Genomic DNA, 19173 nt, shown 5'->3' with positions numbered 1-19173 from the left:
GTTGATTGATGCCCGACTTCCCAACACCATACGTATGTGTGTGCTGATTCAATATATACTTTTCTTTTCCTCCCGTCCTCTTCACACACATTGTGAATCGCCACCACAGCAACAAACAATATGGTTAAGTTCCTCGGGGGGGGAAAACACCCGCCAGTTATGGCTATTCCGCTAAGTCTCTCCAAGCGCCAAATACCTGCGAGGCATGTCAGAGTATCTCTCCATCTTCCCTCAGGGAGAAACTGGACATTTCTCCTCGCTGCTAGTATAGTTACTCGCTTTTCAACCGCGAAATCTCTGGCGATCGCGGAATGGTGCATCTTCGGATCGCGCAGAGCCTCAAGTCCTCGGCTGAGACTTGCGCGCTGATTTCCTTATGGCACGCAGGTTTCTCCAAGACTATCGCTGGGGCTGCGTCACAGGGACCCATCTTCCTGAGTCCCCGAGGTATTAAAAGCCAAGACTTCCCGTATAGTGATGAGTGGCGCGCAATGCTGGATGGAATGCATATTTTGATACCGGTCCATGGTAAATAGGTTGACCCTCTAGGAGATGAGTATATAACTTTTGGTATTCGGTTCTATACCAATGATCGTTCGTTTCCATCAGCCTCTGCAAGCATGCACATATTGCTGACGCATAGAAAAACACAGCCCTCATTTTCAGAGACATTACTAGCAGACCAAGTAAAGATGATTAGAATGATTATACCTGAAACGTAAAATGAACTAAGTGAGGTAAATAGCTTAGATACTAATTCCGAACAAACTCCATATAGCATTAGCGTCAAGGGCCCGTGGCTATTTCTCTTACACTAATTGGTCCATTTGGGCAAGCCCCAACCCTTGACAGGCAGAATGACAGGCGGAATTACCTGGCTAGATTTAGCCTAGAAGCCAAGCTTAAATTGTACATAAACAACGCCAGTGTCTTCAGCCGCTCAAGTCCCAAAAAAGTCCACGTCCGAGTACAAAAGACAACGGCGAAATGGCTCCTCCAACTAAAAGAGACCCTCAGATTGTTTACGCAGACGCTCAGTTCGCGAAATGTCCAGCATGCGGGAACAGAAGCGAGCCCTTGAACGTCCCGACTTCCAGCAGCTCGACAGGCGTTGAGTAAGAAAAACATCATTGCTTTATTCCATGATTGGTGGCTTATAATCTCTAGGGCCTTCATATTTTGCATGTCTGTTATGGTTTGTGCATGTTGCTGCATCGCTGGCATGATGGACAGCTCGCTCGCTTTCTTCTGTCGGAATTGCGGTCTACGCCTCGTTTCTGAGAAGAATGCACACTCGAAAGTCAAGTACGATGAATCAGATTTGGTGGTAGTGAGCGACAAGACGGGTGCGAAAGTGGCCAAGAGTCCTCTTGGCGCCCCGGCTGACATGAATAAAGCCTGGGTTGTAAATCCCCAGAAGCGCTTCACCGACCTAAATCCAAAGCGAAAGTTTGGAATTGAAAAGGGCCGGTATAATATTCCTTCTTCGTTTACCAGCCTCACACCCGAATTTTCGACCAACTACACCATAGAAACACCAGGAATGGCTAGTCCTCAACCCAGTGACAAAAAAGAGAACCAATACCTCCAATCAACCTCTTGTAGTTGGAATCGGCATCAATCAGGCCCTCATTTTCAAGTTCTGATGCGATCTCAAAGCTTATCAACGGAGATTGCGCAGATCCATCTTCATGCCAATACAATCTGGGATGCGGATATCAAGGTGCTAAACCGCGAAGTCACATCGCACAAATCATGGAGCACTTACAAGATGGAGGCAGAGCAAGAACTTGCTTGGGATCTTTACGGCGCTGGGACTTTATGGCATAGCTCACAAGGCGTGCTACTGTGGCAAATGCGCAAGATTTCATCAGATGGCGTTGGTGCCAAGGGTCGCATATTGTGTCTCCTTGACCCTTACGATAGGTTGGTGGCGTTGGTATGGAAGACAAAGAAGCCTGGAAATGAGGGTGAACGATGGTGGGAGATGCGTGTCTACATTGATGTTTCTGATGATTTCCTCGGAGAGATCATCGCAAGTTATGTGGCTGTTAGGGTACAGACGGAAAGGATTCGACAGGAGCATGTGAATGACTCCAGCTGACTTCACCAGATTTAAATCAATTTCACGATATTCACTTCTTAGTTCATCGAAGCAAAATATCTTAAAGCTTGCTTGTGTTGAGAAAAGTGAAGTTATAGGTAAATTGAGTAAATAGCTAAATAGTTTGCAAGCCCATGTAAGAGGTCCCTTTGAAAGACCTGTCTCTGCATATCCTAAATTATAATACATCCAATTTATGTAACTGAACTATAATATCGTGCTGGACTCCCTCCGTACTGGAAAACTACCTTAGCTAAGGTAAATAGCAACAGTCTAGCTTTAGCCACAAGGCTCGCTGGAAAGACATCACGCGCCCAACCCTCCACGCGTATCATGCGCCCACTACAATGACCAAAGAAGGTGTTACTCCATACAGTTTGGCCTATTCGGATAAAGGTAATTGACAGATCGGAGACAGAAACGGATCGTGGCGCTGAGACCAGCACTTAAGTTGGGCGTGGCTTTAGGGTTCCCCCAGATCTGCGCAAGGATTGTGATCGACGGCTGAACTTTGATGACTTTTGACTTACCAAGGTCCGCCTGGGATATTACGTATTTTCGTATCAAGATAACTTTCTTATTGAGATCATGGTAGTGGAATTGCTGGGGCAAAAGACCGAGTTTAGCTGCGTGACAAGCCGCAGAGCCAAAGGTAGGATGTTGACCATTTCAATGCCGCAGGGCTGCGAAATAGCGGAAATTTTCAATGCTGTCAGTTGGAGAACCGGGCAATATTGAATTTCCACATCTGATCTTGTCATGCAGAATGTTGACCAAGACCACGGCTCGCACAAAGGCTCGGAGATTATGGATATAGCGCTAAATTATTATAACCAGGATCCATTTGCCCCGCTTGCAAGGCAGAGTCCCAACATCGTCAGCCAGGCTGACAACGTCTTACTCACCGTAATCACCAAAATGGCCTCACCAGAAGAAATCGCAGGCAAATGGCTCCTCAGCATCTGCAGTCGAAAACCCTCTGCAGAAAGAGACGAACTCCTGACCCATCTTGAGAAAATAAAATTCGACGAATTCTTCAGTCTTCATGGAACATCACCCGTTTTCAAGACGTACCATGTCGAAGCCGTACGTAAGTGCCTCGCCAAAGAGCTGAGAGTGGATTATTCGCTGGCGCGTGCGCTGCTGGAGAAAGATGACTTGGGGGACTTGTTCGTCGGGGAGAGGGATCTATTGCAGGTTGCGATTAAGAGGGCAAAGATTGACCCAGGGTATCTGGGTGAGGACCCGAAGAAGTCGAATCTTGAGCTTTTGGGGATGGTCAAGTTGCTTATGGCTCATGGGGCAGCCGTGAATTGCTCGGATGATGAGGGGTATTCACCGCTTGTTTACACTTGTATGCTGGGTTATGAAGAGCTCTTTCGCTTCTTGATCAAGTCTGGAGCGGACATTTCTACACTCCAGCCACGCCGATCTCCAGAGCAGCTCGCCAAGATACGAAAGACTGCTAAAAATGGAGAGACTGTGGAAGATGAGCCCAAGGAACAGGCAAACCTTCTTCAGGTCACGCTCGACGCTTTGATCTCGCCGCAGGAGATTGTTGATATGACGTGGGTTGGTTGGCCCCCTGGCGTGAACTTTGACGTGCCCTTATGGGATCTTGACATCGAAGCCACCTGGGGCGGCATCATTATGTATTTGCTGAAGCAGGGTCTTTCATGTCCTAAAGATGATTCGGGGTTAGTCATGATGCTTCATATTGCTTGTCGCAGAGGAGCGCTGGACGTTGTAATGAAGTTACTGGCTTATGGGGCCGCTGCTGATGTCGCTGGACCAAGAATGGTTGATGGTGGGCAAGGCGAGGGCTCGACCTTTGGGACAGCGATGCATGCTGCAGCCGCAGGCCGCAATATCGATATCTCTTTGGCTCTCATAGAGCATGGCGAAAGTGCCAGATGCCGTCGAAACTGTATCTTCAATCGTGGAAGCACCAACGGGGATCTAACGCCCATCGAAGTCGCGATAGCTGCAGACCCTTATGCAAGCGATGAGAACCTCCTCGAGTTTCTGGAAGCCTTCATGGCACACGCGAGCGATCTCGAAGATTCGGACTACCAGGCCGTGCTGAGATATTGCGCGCAGAACAATAAGCTTGAAGCAGCCAACCGGCTTCTTGACAGAGGAATACGACTCGAAGAAGTACCAACCTCAGTTTCGAGCGTCGATATGGCAAAGCTGCTTGTTTCTCATGGTATCAAGCTTGATCCAGTGGAGTTGCAGGAGAGAGCGCTGAAGAGAGGAGGGTTGAGCCTTTTGCGCTGGTGTGTTGATGAGTACGGTGCCAAACTACCTGATGATCCCAAGTCGTGGGGAGAGATGGTGACTTGGCTTCTCTCCTCTGGTAATATGTACCGCGAGCAGACGAGATATCTCATCACCGAGTACCCAGGTCCACATATCGACACGGTTCTTGTTTCAAGGCGACGTCTTCATCGAGAGAATCTTAAAGCAAAGAAGACAAGTTGGCTTCATACCGCTATTATAAAACATAATTTACCGGTTGTAAAGATGTTGCTGGAAGCCGGGGCTGATGTTAACTGTCCTGGATTACATGCTGATGCACGTACTGTGGTAAGGAAAGCTGGCCGAGGGCCGTTTCGAGACATCAAGGAGTGGCTGGAGATAGTTGAAATTCTGGAGAAGAAGATGTCTGGTAATGAGGGGTGGACTATGCCTTCGTATGCTGAGGTGAGGAAGCGCGTTGTTGAAACTGTGTCACTTGAGAGACGAGCTTGGGATGAGAAGATTGAGAGTATGGTCGAAAGCAGACAGGAGGTTCCTTATGCGACTCCAGAGCGGTCAGATGACCCAGTGCCATCTTCTCCTTTGGGGATTGCCTCCTCGGCAGATTTGTATCAGCCTCTGAGCAGCAGTAGCTCCTTTCGACTTCTTGAACTCTTTCCATCGAGCAACCGGACAGACCCTCTTGTCGGACGCTTGGTAGACAGCGATATCACTTTCCAACCAGACTATGAAGCTTTGTCCTATGTCTGGGGAGACACAACACCAGTCAGGTACATCAACCTCGGCGATCAAGACATCTCAATCACACCAAACCTCCACTCCGCACTCATCCACCTCCGCTCTCCCAACACCATCCGCAAACTCTGGGTCGACGCCCTGTGTATCAACCAATCCGTCCACGGCGAACGAAACCAACAAGTCCGCATCATGGGCGACATCTACAAATCAGCGAGCCAAGTCGTAGTATGGCTCGGCGACGCAGCCGATGATTCCCATCTTGTATTCCAACATATTAACGACGAAAGCATCGCCGACTCATCCCACAACGGTCCAGCACCACCAGAAGTCAAGCGCCGCGCCTGGAACACGCTTGTCAAGAGGCCTTGGTTCTTCCGCACATGGGTCATCCAAGAGATAGCTCTCGCGAAAAGAGCGGTCATGATGTGTGGAGACGAGGCGACGCCGTGGAGGGACATGGAGATCAGTTGGAAAGCAGACTTTTCGAATGGAGCTAAGGGACTGTCGTCTTCACGTGGCGGTGAAGGGGATCATCCGATCAAGGGATTCGATCCGGATAGTCATGTTTGGAGTCTGAGGATGCCGGGGGTTGGTAGTGATCCGATGAGTATTCTGAGGTATAGCCGCGTTTGTCAGACTACTGAGATACGGGACAAGATTTATGGCATCTTGGGTCTGTTTGAACCGGGTTTCATACCTGTTGACTACGATCTGCCCGTGGAAGATATCTTTCGTCAGTTCACAGAGGCTGTGATCAAACTCACCAAAGATCTCAGTATCTTGGAGGATATCGGCGCAAAGCGCAGTTATCCAAACCTTCCATCTTGGGTACCTGACTTCACGGATACTTCAACCAACAGGCTTGCAGGGGATAATTGGTACGCACCGTATCGCAAAGACGCTGAGGAGAACTACGATGTTCGGTGTGCAGATGGAACGCGACTTAGCTTTCCCAGGGAACAACTAGGCAGGGAGTATCTTCCAGGCTTGGAGTTCTCGAAATATGGAAGTTTGACGATCAGGGGCAAGATGGTTGATACGATTCGGGAGGTTGGGCCGGAACTTGAGGATGGAGTCGGTCACGCACCGGGAACTGAGTGCTTTGCTAAGGTGATGAAGGAGTGGGAGACGCTGGCTTCGAAACTGGTTCCCGAGTGGAAGGATTCTAAATCTCCATTGAGCAAGGCTTTTGCAATGACAATTACGGCAACTTATGGCTCTGAGCTCTTTAACGTTGGTGTGGGCTTCACCCAGTGGTATCGTCACTGCGGCGCCGGTATTCTCGAGTCAGCAGATGCGTCCATGTTTCTTCGCGACCGCGAGTTCTACCTCTGGTGGTTAAGTGTCGGGAATGACACAGAAGAAAAGGACCCTGAATCAAGTTCTGAGGAGAAATCAGACGAAGAGCCTGAAGCTATTGGGTATGATCTCAGAGAATTCTTCGAAAAGTTCACCTTTGCGAGCTATGGGCGGTGTCTTTTCACTAGTGAGAAGGGGTCTTTGGGACTTGCGAGCCCAAGAGCGAAAGCGGGGGATCGGGTTGTCTACTTCCCTGGTTCGACTGAACCTTTTCTGTTGAGGAAGAGGGAGGGAGGGGGTTGGTTGTTGGTGAGTGATTGTTACTTGTATGGGCTTGACTTGGATATGTTGTTTCATGATGCGGGGCATTTGGTTGAGAACTTCGAGATCTACTGAGTAGCTAGGCGTCAGCTCGGAGAAGTCATTTTGGAGTCGAAATCACTTCATGGGGTATATGAATCTTAACCTGGGGCCTTGCCGTGTTCTCGTACGCGTTGTGACTCGTTGTCCTTGTTTGATGTTCAGAACAGCTGCAAATTCTAGCTGTTCGCAACTGAACAAACAGTACCTCTTCAATATCGTTGTCTGTCCTTCAAAGCCAATCATAATATTGAATGCCTTCTTCTCTAACCCCACAATGGACTAGGACTTGGGATTGTGTTTGCCAACAGCTGATTCCTGTCACTGGCCCTCCCGTCACGAGACTAGTGTGCCACTGGGAAAGGGATCAGTCCATGCCAGTGCCAGTAGTGTTCCAAATCCACTGCCAAGTCACAGGCGTTGTTTATCCCATCCCTCAGCGTTCGACCCACCAAAAACTTTTCTTTCCTCACCACCTCATCTCAGAAAGTTCTGACTAGAGAAGGTCTCAACCTCAAGGCTTCTTTTGAACCATTCTCTCAACACGCAAAGAGACGTCTTCCACCATCCCATCGTCTCTTGCCTGTACTCTTCAGCGACACCCTCAACTCCTCGCCGTTCTCTTCCCTGTCACCCGTTTTACATCTACCAGTCCCGACTTTGGAGACTGTGTGGCAAGATCTTGATATTGATGGTAAGCAACAAGTTTCAATTATTGTCCGTTGCTCCGAGAACCTTTCTGACGTCAACATCCTCTATAGACCAATCTCATCCCAAGTCCTTCCCCATCAACCCGCATCATCTTTCGACACGTCTTCAGAATCAGAGTCATAACAAGCAAACCACAGATCTTCGGTCTCAGCATATATCACCGCTCAAGATAGCAGGCCCTGAGTTCATGGATCTCCCCGCGGAGATCCAGATCAAGATCATCCAGCTGGCGATTCCTCCAATGATTCTACCAGAATATCTCTTCGCGGACGGAAAGATAGGGACCAGCAACGGGCGCGACGCAACCCGCGCTATCATGGCAACATGCCACACATTCCGAAACCTCCTTCTGAAGGCCCGACCTCTTACCGGCCACAACTCGGCTGGTCAGGAATTTACCTTTGACTGTGAACGTGACGCGCTTTTGGTCATGGGTACGAACCTCCCCGACTTTCTCAAAACCCCCTGGATCCCCAACCTTCATGCCGTTCGTCGGCTCGTGACCCTTCACCCTTTCCCAATTGGGTGGGCTTCATATACCCCCATGCAGAGAAGACTTCTGCGTTCCTGGCCGCCATGGGCTATCAATGTAATGGGTCATTACCCACGCTATACTGCTTGTGAGGAGAATCTACCTTTCGAAACAAGTTTTCCCATCGCCCAAGAGTTAGGATCTCTTCATGAGATGGATGTTGTGGTCAAGACTGCTCCTGGCTGGCACATATCATCGTTCCAACAATATGGCCCCCAGCCGGAGCATCGACGTGCTGACCCAGTGTCGGGAGACCTCAACCATCCTGTTCATCATACAGGAATCCGCTGGATTCATCCTCGGTTGGATGACTACGTCAATATCGACGAGGTCCCGATGATTGGCCTGCACGGCTACAGCAAGACTCGCCGTGACTGGCGCAACCAGCGCAGCCAGGAATTTTCTCAAGGCGGACAATGGGCGGGCTTTCGTGTTTACCTCGAGTCCGAGGAGGTTGAATTCCGACCACTTACTTGGGATGAAGTTCAGCCTATGATCCATCGACGACAGCAGCCTCAAAATGGACGCCAACTTCTGGAGAACCAGGACCCAGAATTCGTGTCCCGGGTTTAGATTATTCGGGACAAGAAGAAGGAGATTCCTGGTGGTGCTTACGGTTGGATCAAGGTTAAGGAATACGACGTGCAGACTGATGAACCTTGGGTAAAGCAACTAGCCACTACCTGGAAAATGGTCCGTGCTTGCATCCATCACCCTGGGACTACACCTCTCCATTTCACTATCGGTCCCCATTGATGGGCCGAAGTGTCTCTACGTGTAAGTGTGAGTCGTACGGCGAGTCGAGGATCGTGCCTACAGAGAAAGCGTGGAAATGACAACGGAAATGAGAACTGCGAGAGTTTGGAGTCGATGGAAAGGATCCGCGAAGATTCAAACCACTTATCAACAGTGACAAACTTTTGTCCCTCAAAACTGGCAATGCATTACTGCTCTATACTTGGGCTACTCTTTGCGGTAGCTCGCAAGATATGGCGCGCTTAGCAACCACATTGGTATGTGAGATTAGTCGGGAGTGCTACTTGTGTGGACTTTGAGAGAGTGGAAAGAATAGAAGACGTGAATGGAGAAGAAAGGCAGATACTTAGATCAGTCTATAGTATTGGCAGTAATGCCTAACCTTGTTTTATCTCTTGTGAAATATTGTTATTGATCAAGCCCTTGCTCGTGATCGAGGGCGTGGCTCAAGGCTTTCAAGCCAAGTTGGGGATGGATGTTATTAATGCCATTACTGTTGTTGTTGTTGATGTCAACAAGTCAGTATTCTTTCTTCCCTGCCAGGACTCGCGATCAGAAAGGTGAATTAAGAAATTAATCTCTTGGTGATGTTATGCTGTATCATTAGCCGCTTCATGCCGTGATATAAAGGAGTGAGAAAAAGACGTTTGTGAGATATCTTGACCAGCAGCCTTGTGGATCTCTCGCAGTAACTCTAGCTTGTTCCTATTTCCGAGATCTCTCAACTTCACCAGCCCATCAACAATCCATCATATCCGCCCAGACCCTGAAGGACATCACCTTTGCTCTCACTGCTCTCATTCCCATCCGTTCTGGCCTATGCACGATGTTCCTTCCTGGTAGGACATGGGCTAAGACCAGGTAACACGACACAATCATTTACAAACGTTCTTCAACACGGACAAAATTGGAGAATACCCTTGGATTTTATTTCAGGCCCACATGCACTGATGGAAACGAACCTCAAGGAGGTCGAGAATTACCGCAGCGAGAGAACTTCGGATACAATCTCATTACATACAAGCTCTATTTGAATTTGGGATCAAGGCGCTCAAGCCATCTTGGAAGCCCATGTCGCTGCTGTTGTGTCAAAGGCTATTCATTTGTAGCACGACGTGCCTCCTGCTCCCACAGCGATACAACATTACCTATTCCCCAACGAAGAGGTACTCTATAGAGGCCACAAGTCACGTCCTACCATCCGACGAAAGGATCGTCTGTGGGAAATTTGCCTATCGTCAAGTCAGCCCGCTTCCGAACCACTTCGCTAGAGTTGCGACGCCTACCTTTGCATCGATCGAAAAGGCATTTCCAGAGTTCATGGTGTCACATTTTATCTTTAACAGTGGGCCAAATGACTCCTTCAAAGTCCAGCTTTTCTGCTGTTTGGGACCCACGTCGTGTTGTGTCCAAGATCCAAAGGAGTTCGTAATCATGATGGTAAAGAGGTTTACTTGGGATTTACGCGTACTCTGGTGGTGGGTTCCAGGACGACGCGACTTCTGAAAGAACCTTTTTCAACTTCAATTTGATCACTAATATGTAACTTTGAGTTGATAGACCTGACAGCTGATACTTGCATCACGCGCCTTACACGAATTAGAATTCTCATGGCCTCATGGAACTCCTTATCCTCTCGATCACTGCTCTAGTTTGCCTCAAGAGAGTCACTAGAAGGGGTCAGCAAACAACACATATTCTCTCGATCGTTCATAGGAAATCCCATCTTCCATGAATTCCAGTATCCTGTGATCTAGACTAATGCCCAACTGGCTTTTGCGTGGTAACCTGCAAACAGCTACTATTACAAGTCGTACAATAAACATAAGGTAACCGTGCAACTAAAAAGTCCAAACACACAAGAACTGCAACATTCCCAAATCTGAACCCAGACGCCAACATTGGTACCTTTATCTCTCTTCGGCAAATCTCCTTGGCATATAGGCTTTGACTCAGCCCATAGCTCCTATCTCAGCCTCTCTTGAGCGTCCGTCCGACGTCAGTGTACCCCAACAGTCAATGCCACCCGGTTTCGTCACCTCTCACGTGGCCATATGCTCCTAGGCCCTTTCATTCCCTCAGTTCAGGTCAAGAGTGTAGCCTGCATGCTCGTGTCGACGGAGAAGAGTGTCGCGCACCATCTTCTAGGTGATGGCGATCTGCTCCACATATGGCTCTTCCTGCTCCCAGGGCTCGTCCGCGTCGTTCCTCTTGGGCTCCTTCACATCCATCCAACAATGATGTGGTTCGTCCTTGGGTTCGTCTCCCTCGCGAATCATCCACACACGCGCGATAAACTGTGGATGCCCATTGGGCAGTGACTGACCAGCCGAGGGGGCGTCTCCCAGCTGATCGATGATCGGCTCAACTTCATGCCACGCGAGTGGTGAAAATTGAACCTTTTCGGTTCTGGTATGGTATCGGAAGCCAGCCCACTTTCCTCCAAGTGAGCGGGTTCCACGGCTATACCCATGCAGCCCAATGAATGGTAGGTCATTAGGTAAAATGAAGGCGCCATGCTCACCAACACGCGGATGGAGATCTTCTGGCTCCGAGACAATAGTCGCATGGTGGGCTCTAAAAACTGAGGTTGGGAACTCCCAGGTAATTCCAGTGTCGGCCTGGATGCCCTTGGCCTCAAAATATCGTGCCGCAGCGGCGTTGTAAGACCCAACGCGGTTGAATCCCCAGGTCTCGCCGTTCGGGCGCGGTGCCTCAACATCTGGTCCCTCCATTTGGAAACCGGAGATGTGCCACAATCGGGACATCATGGATACCGAAACGACGGCTTCTTTGAGTAGTGGGAAGCGAGCGAACATAGGAAGGTCGGTCTCGAAAGGCTCGTTCTTCCAGCGAAGAGTGTTCTTGACGGATTGAGATCGGCTGGTTCGGGAGACTGATAAGATTAGCGATTGCCATCAAACGTTTTGAGAAGACTTACCATAACCTAGGGGGTCCTGAGACCGGGGCTGCATGGGATAGTGATTGGAAACGATCAGACGACGAATGGGAAGCGCGTCGTCATCCACCTCAAAGCCAGCCGCCTTCGTGGATCGAATCCAGGAACTGTTGGGAAGTGGCTTTGGTATGGCCATCCAGAACACCACGAGATCGTCCTGGATGGGATTCATCGTGAACTTGATTTCCCCATCAGCGATTGCGATGGCCTTGATGTAGTGGATCGCATCAACTACTTCCTCGAAACCCTTGGACACACGCTTGAAGTTTCCTACGGTGGCGTAAGCTGCCTGAGGGTGGACCCCGTAGTTCATGGGGTTGCACATGGGAGGGATCAGGTAGCCCAGGATCGCCACCTTAACCTCCATAGGGAGTTTGTCAAAGGGAGATGACATCTGAGAGAGTCAGTATGAGATATAAAACGGGGAAGAATAGGGTATAAACTGATAAAGAATGATGGCGTACCGTAATGGTGTCTTCAATGTTGATGGAGATCGAAGGTCGAAGGATAGACAAAGATTTTGTTTGAGAATATTTCGTCGTAGGGTCCTGAGACGAGAAGATATGAGAAAGGTAGAGGGGTTTGCGATAATTGTGTGTCAAACGTCTGGCGCGCTGTGGAAGATGTTGTCTTCTCAGTCGAGCCTGGGGGATATGGCTGGCTTTTAGGTTTGTGATACCAACAGCTGATGCCTTTGGTAGAGTGTGATAGGAGTCTTCAGCGCTGTACCATGGTCAATAAGAAAGATGCGCGATCGCTACCGTCGAAGAAGATGGATGAAAGTGTCGGTTGAGATGATGGTTTTGAGGCTTGTGATATGCGAGAATTACTTGGGGTGAGGTGTGAAGAATAGTCTACGACTTGCGATGATAGAAGAGTGAAGAGTTGAGTTGTTGATGGAAAGATAATGTAAGGTTTTGTGGGATATGTTTGGGATGATGTTGGTGTATGAAGAAGGAAGAAGAAAGAGTTGATCGGAAGCGAAGCGTGAGGTAAGAGATCGAAAAGGGAACGCGGGCATGCCACTGGCAGTGCTCGACAGTTTGTTTTTCCCGGTTGGTGGGCGAGATTGCTAGTGGCAGTAGACAGAGGGCAGAGCTGCGGGTGCTGGCCGGGCTGCTAGTCTCATGCCGTTTGATGCGTTTTGATGATGAATCATCCCCCCATCGAAGATGCAGAACTTGCTTCTGAGAGCAGGGTCAATGCAGCTCATGGGAGTGAGGAGAGACATTGGTTCTGTTCACTTGTGCTGACAAGTTCCGCAAAGCTTCTCACCGAACACCCCAGATGAACAGTAATTGAGGCCCGAATAGGAGCCGGTGACATCTCCAATAGCATTCTGGGAGGGTATGCGATATATCATCTCATATCTTAATTGTTGCATATGTAGTCTCAGAGATGGCACGAATGACGAACCTCATCAATCTTCTAAATTTCCAACATGCGATAAGAAGACCCACGAAGCTGGCATCCTTCTCACGTTCAAGTTGGTCCGCCGCATCTCTCAGTACTTATCCAGTTGCCTATAAACTACCATGTCGCGATTTTTACGTCCTTGGTCCCAACGGGTCACCATCGGACAGAACGTCATCACAGCGACCAAGCAGTCGAGTTTCGAGTTCACCGGGCACATGAAAAGCTCTAACGGTTGTTTCTCAAGCCACTGCCAATATCGAGTTCACGCGCACGTTGACTTGGGTGCAGGTCACGCGTCTCCGCCTGCAAAAATAAATCCATCAAAAGTCCTAATAAAATCTGGGGCTGGCCAGTCCACGAAGCCACGGGGCGGGCAAGTCCCTGTAGTCAATCTTTCTGGCACGGGGGCCGCCTTGGCATTGGTAAAGCGTAATTCCGAGCGCCGGAGTATAAGCAGCATCATCCGGTATGGTGTAGTGGCTAACATTTCGCGCTCTCATAACCTGAGGGATCAGTACCGCGGAGCCCAGGGTTCGATTCCCTGTACCGGAGTTTCCTTTTGCACTTTTAAGCTATTTCTTTTGTCTATCATCAGCGACATTGGCATTATATTTGCTTGACGTTAAACGCTGTTCAATTGATGTCGACTAGATAACTGATTTTTCTTGAGTAGTCAATTAATATGCACGTTTCAATTGGGGGGCATGGTTATGTCAAGCAGTTTGATATTGCGAAAGAGACCAAGTATTGACATATCTACTCCGCCATCTCTATATCCTTCGATTCCTGCTCAAATCCTACCATCCTTCCAGAAACTCTAGCCGAGTCAAAATCATCAATTCATCACCCAATGTCTTTTAGTAGACATAAAAGATCTCAGTCTCGCTATCCTGAGCACGGAGCTTCTGGTTTCGCCTCTTGAGAATGATCTTAGCAAGCCAAGCAAGAGCTGCAGTGCCAATACTGAAAGCAGCACTGCTGGCCATGGCAATAGCATATCTGGGCTCGTCGCTCTTGGGCCAGAGATAAGGAGTCCAGATAAAGCTGATGTTCATAATCATAGTAACCATGCTGATGGCAACAGCCTTCTTCTCCTTGGTCTGACCGCAGACAGAGCCGCACCAACCGAGGATAAGACTGTTGACGGCGTAGGTTCCGATGGTGAAGATGACCATGCAGACGTAGCGACCGGCTGTGTTGAGAGTAGCAGCCGCGGAGGCGAAACCGATGACTGCGACGGTCTTGGAGGCGGTGATGTGCCAAGTTCGCTCGTTGTATTTGCCTGACATCCATGAGACGAGTATGGTACTGGCGCCGGCGATGAGGTAGGGAGGGCAGGTGAGGACGAGGGTGATGGTGGTGTTGAAGCCGAGAGTCTTGACGACAGAGGGGAACTAATCCGTTAGCATTTAGAACCAATTGAGGAATTGGAAAACTTACAAAGTTCTTGAAACCGTTGGCAGCCAAGTGGAGATGAGCCATAGCACAGAAGATCCAAACCATAGGATCACTAGCAGCCTGCTTAAGACCCTTCCATGTGCTGGTCTCACCCTCGTTACCCACAGTATCAAGCTCCATACGGTTATGCGCCAACTGTCTCTCCTCCTCAGTCAGCCATCGAGTGGTAAGAGGGAAATCAGGGAGGATAAAGTAGCCGGCAACAGCAATCACAAAAGTGACAGCACCCTGGAGGATGAAGAGCCACTTCCAGCCAGCAAGGCCAGCGACGTCATCAAGACCGTGGAAGATACCAGCGGCGATGAGACCAGCGAAAGCAGTGGCGAGGATGTTTCCGGTATACAGGATGGCGATGCGGGTTGCGACCTCCTTGCGGGTGTAGAAGATAGAGAGGAGATAGACGGCGCCGGGGTAGTAGGGGGCTTCGGTGAGACCGAGGAAGAAGCGGGTGAGGAGGAGACCCTTGAAGTCCTTTGCGACGGCGGTGAGTGCGCTGACGATGGCCCAGAGCATCATCATGATACCCTGAGATGTTAGTATTGGTTCACTTGTGAGTGGATGGGGAAGAGTGAGCTTACCATGTAGCGAGAGGGGCGGGTGCGGGTGAGGAACATGTTGGAGGGGATTTGGCCGAGGATGTAACCGACGAAGAGGATAGAGACACATGTCTGATACTCTGCAGATTGTTAGTCAAGAATTGTTAATGTGAAGCTAAAACTTACCAGTTCCCTTGAGGTTAAGATCCTCCTCGAGATCATTCAGACGCGCAAGAGCAATAGCATTGCGGTCAAGATAGTTGAGCCAGTACATACTCCAAAGCATGGGCTACAATCGTCAGCTCACTCATTTTCTTTCTATCAGTGATCAGTTACTCACCATCATCCATCGATCAAGCTTCTTCACAAGAGCAATCTCCTTAGGATCAGTCTTCTCATGAGCACCAGAGTAATCAATCTTGTCAACCCGAGGGATTGCCTTCTCCGGATACTCATTCTGAAAGATCTGGGGCTCGACGTCCCTGATGTCGGTCTTTTCGTCACGCTGAGCCATGATGAAGCACAGTACAAGTCAAGAAGAGGTTTATAAGATAGAGAAGTAGTTGGGTAGTCAAAGCGATCGACTGCCTTGATGAGAACAAAATAGTGGGCGCTACACGGACAGTTATATAGACATTTCTTGACAGCGACAAAACCTGGGGAATACCACCGATCATCCCACAAGTTCCCCATGGTCCTTGACCATCCCCCGCATTGCGGGGTGCAGAGTAGGAGTCGGCAAAGCCGTAGACCGTGGCATTCGGAGGGCAGATCTGGGATGTAGAGATTAGGTTGGTCTAGACCGTGTGGAACCTCGCCAAGAAACTTGGGGTAGTACTCGTCTTGCGAAAACAGGGATGAACTGGCTGTCATGGTGTTGTGTGTCTTTGATCAACAGATGGTCTGCGCTTCTAGTCCACGAGCAGGTTTTATCACAGCGCTAGAAAACGGCGCCAAGATGAGTTAAACCATCATAGAAGCTAGTTCCAGCGTTTAACAGGTTGGATTTCCATACGAGAGCGTTAAGCTTTGGGGTGTTCAGCTAGAGAGTGCTTCTTTTCTTCTAGAAGAATGGTCAAGCTCAGTGGCGTTATCATCACGAGCCGTTAGTCTCATCACTGATTGGAGAATATCGTGTTGCACTGCCTACCTCCAAAACAGCCCTCCCATTAATGTACAACCAAGCTAGCCAGCTAACTTAGACGAGAACTCCAAGTCATTTCCCCACTGCGGGATTTCCAGAACTGTACGCCCGCAGCAACAAGGTCATACCATACCGAACAGGGAAGGAGATTAAGCTTAACGATTAAGGTTGCGGAGTAGACATGGGGTAGAAAGCAGCAGGGATTGAGATGTGAGCACTGTTTCCCCCGCGTCATTACAGCTCACGGTGGGAAGAGAGTAAGTTGTTAGATGATTGTTTTTGTAATGTGTATGGTTTTGCATGATTCATTAGATGTTGGCCAAGAGTGAGGGTAGTAGTTGTCTCCGCATGTTAAAGGGAGAGTCTGGCTTGGCTACTCCGCTGACTGACTAGGCTGCCTCAGTGCCTCCGCACCCTTTTGGCCAAGGAGAGGAGTCAGCTTGGCTTCTCTCCTCATCATTGGCATCACCTCCAAGAGATAAGGCTGTTGCAATTGAATCATCGATTGAACCTTTAATCTCCCCCAGTTTACGCTATCAAACTTACGCAATGACAACGATCCGACTACCTGTAACCTGAAGTACGGCATGTGGGCGTCTCGATGCAACCGTAAGCCCATCTCACAGCATCAACAGGGATGTGCCAGAGATTGGGTCACGAATACCACCCTAATCCCTCGTACCAAACTCGCAGCTTGAACTTCGGAGCATTGCATCACAACATCATAGCGCCTGTATCAGAACCCCCTCTTGGCGAGTCCAGACCGTTCCGAAGATTCCCGCTCTAGTCCAATAATTAAAATGTGATATCTACGGGGGGGATCTAGCGGTTCGGTGCCCGCATCTCACTGAGGGGGTTGGGGGGCTGTTTACTCCGCGAACTGTGTACTAGCACTCCACTAACGATGCTCCGCCACAGCAATTATCCAGTGATACGCCGGTGAAATGATGCTAGGGTTAGTTTTAAGCTCGCTGATCTTGCAACCAAGTTGTTTTCTAGAAGAATTGCCGCTTCTTAATCGTGCATTCTAGTCATGCATGTGCTTAGCCCTATTCAGACACACATTCCAGTAACCGCCTGCACTATCGACTCGACGCCCGCTCAATGTCAAATGATAGGCTCAAGACAGCCCGCCTTCCCGGATTCTTTTCGACAGGATCTCCCTCTAAACGTCTTCTCGAAGGATTCACCGCTGGCGTCTTACAGATCTGCACTAGCTCCAAATGCGCTGTGACGTTGTTCCACTTTACGGTGTTGGTAGTCTGGGGTTTAGTCTTGGCTTTGGCTAAACATCAGCTATTTCAACTAGAACGGGGAGTGGTTGCGTTTCCCCGCAAGGATATCTCACTGTGATAACTGGGGATGATGAGCACAGACGGTTTACTAATGGTGTTTCTAAGCGAAAGCATCGGCGCAATTACTGGATTGGTTTGAGGATGTTGTTGTTTGAAGGTCGGATGCTTACGGGGGCTCGTATTCTTGGCACGTCATCCTTGAGATGAAACTCTATTGTTCCAGGGTTGGAAGAGGCAATGCGACCTTGGAGAAATGTGCATTTCCGTTAACGGGTTGCTGGAAGGTGTTTGGAATGCGCTTGGGTTCCTATTTCATCCGATGAGGCTCTGTGGTGAGATTCAGTGTCGTATGGCGTAGATTTCACTTGGCTTCTTGGGGAAAGAGTCTCGGAGGCTACTATTGGGATCCCGTCAGCACTTCGGGGACTCAGCTCTTGTGGCCCGGATGGGGTCGGAACCGAGGCCAAGAAGTAAGGAGAGATAGCGCCAACAATAATGCATGTTATCACTCTGACGTTGGGGAATCAAGGCTTGGCTTGAACTTGGGGAACCTCCCCATCCTACTCTTCCCGATGAAGGCTGATGAAGTTCATTCTAACTCAGATGATACGATAGGCTGGCCTCATTTCAGTCTTATCAAGCCTCTCCTGGATTTAGGCCAAGATAATAACACGGCTCAGTATTCCGAGACTCGTGCTTGCCAAGCAAAAGCCTGGTCGGAAATCATGATGATATGGAAACTCCAATCAACTATCAGGCAAAGGGGAGAGCCAGGGTGCACCAGAGAACTAGGTTCAAAGCAGATTGTTCACGGTTGATGGCATTCGGAGGACAGAAAACGTGAGTCTGCCTCCACCAAGAGCCAGTAATCTACGACGAATCCGAGTCTCAAGTTTTGTGTCCCCTACCTTAGGGCTGTAGCTCAACTGTGGAAACTCCTCGTCTGATGATGTACATCAATGGAGTAGAGGTAAAGCGGTTGCATCCGAGATCGTCCATCAGTGGATAGACGTGGTATGCATTGCCTGTTTCTTTCAGATCGTCTCCCAAATCAGGTTCTCCTTACTCAACTCTCATATTATAAATATAGCGACCTCTCGTGTCAAGGAGTCGGTCATTATCATCACTTGAGTAGCTCACATCATCTCAAGAAAGACCATCTTCAGCTCAACCATCTTTCAATACAAACCGCCCAGTCTCGCTTGGTACCCAAATTCGAATGCAACTCGGGATATTCTCCTGGGTCACTCAAGTGGCGCTGCCCAACGCAAGTTCCGTGTTCGAGACTACGAGCTGAGAAGTCGAAGCAGTACATGTCACCCTCCTTGTTATAGCACATTCAGAACTTGGATCCCATGCCAGCCACAAAGTCTTCCCTACCCTCACTGAGCTCGATGGTAGGCCGGAGCGCCCGTCGACATGTGATGGTGTTCACGATGGTGCTCAGGGGCAACCAGTCGTGCAGATGTGGAATCCTTTACCGCCACTAACGACCAGTTTCCACGACAGAAGCCCGAAGCCAGTTTTATATCTATCGTTCTTGGGTTTTGGCTTTTGCGTGCAAAAGCCAGTCTCCTTGAATGGTCGCCGGAGATACTTCAAG

The 19173-nt window shown here is 49.3% G+C and overlaps 4 protein-coding genes, besides 1 other annotated feature; 2 read left to right on the top strand and 2 right to left on the bottom strand.

Annotated features, from left to right (window-relative positions):
* Positions 1–987: 987 nt before the first annotated feature.
* On the top strand, positions 988–2104 carry FFUJ_14358 (uncharacterized protein; the record flags this gene model as incomplete). XM_023578419.1 has 2 exons in its annotated part: positions 988–1115; positions 1168–2104. 2 exons carry the CDS (start codon positions 988–990, stop codon positions 2102–2104), a joined length of 1065 nt encoding a protein of 354 aa, XP_023431231.1.
* A 918-nt stretch (positions 2105–3022) lies between these two features.
* On the top strand, positions 3023–6799 carry FFUJ_14359 (related to heterokaryon incompatibility protein het-6; the record flags this gene model as incomplete). Its single annotated transcript, XM_023578418.1, has 1 exon — positions 3023–6799. The coding sequence occupies one exon, from the start codon at positions 3023–3025 to the stop codon at positions 6797–6799; it is 3777 nt and encodes a 1258-aa protein (XP_023431230.1).
* A 4107-nt stretch (positions 6800–10906) lies between these two features.
* On the bottom strand, positions 10907–12115 carry FFUJ_14360 (uncharacterized protein; the record flags this gene model as incomplete). XM_023578416.1 has 2 exons in its annotated part: positions 10907–11658; positions 11704–12115. 2 exons carry the CDS (start codon positions 12113–12115, stop codon positions 10907–10909), a joined length of 1164 nt encoding a protein of 387 aa, XP_023431229.1.
* Positions 12116–13599: 1484 nt separating this feature from the next.
* Positions 13600–13689, top strand: a tRNA (tRNA-Glu).
* A 305-nt stretch (positions 13690–13994) lies between these two features.
* Positions 13995–15645, bottom strand: FFUJ_14361 (related to putative tartrate transporter; the record flags this gene model as incomplete). XM_023578415.1 has 5 exons in its annotated part: positions 13995–14531; positions 14578–15120; positions 15174–15271; positions 15318–15420; positions 15472–15645. The coding sequence occupies 5 exons, from the start codon at positions 15643–15645 to the stop codon at positions 13995–13997; spliced, it is 1455 nt and encodes a 484-aa protein (XP_023431228.1).
* Between the last annotated feature and the right edge of the window lie 3528 nt (positions 15646–19173).

Source organism: Fusarium fujikuroi, chromosome FFUJ_chr05 (genome assembly GCF_900079805.1).
Source record: "Fusarium fujikuroi IMI 58289 draft genome, chromosome FFUJ_chr05".
In the NCBI taxonomy this organism is placed as follows: Eukaryota; Fungi; Ascomycota; class Sordariomycetes; order Hypocreales; family Nectriaceae; genus Fusarium; species Fusarium fujikuroi.
Note: the sequence above shows the minus strand (reverse complement) of the source record. Positions and strands in the feature narration are given on the sequence as shown.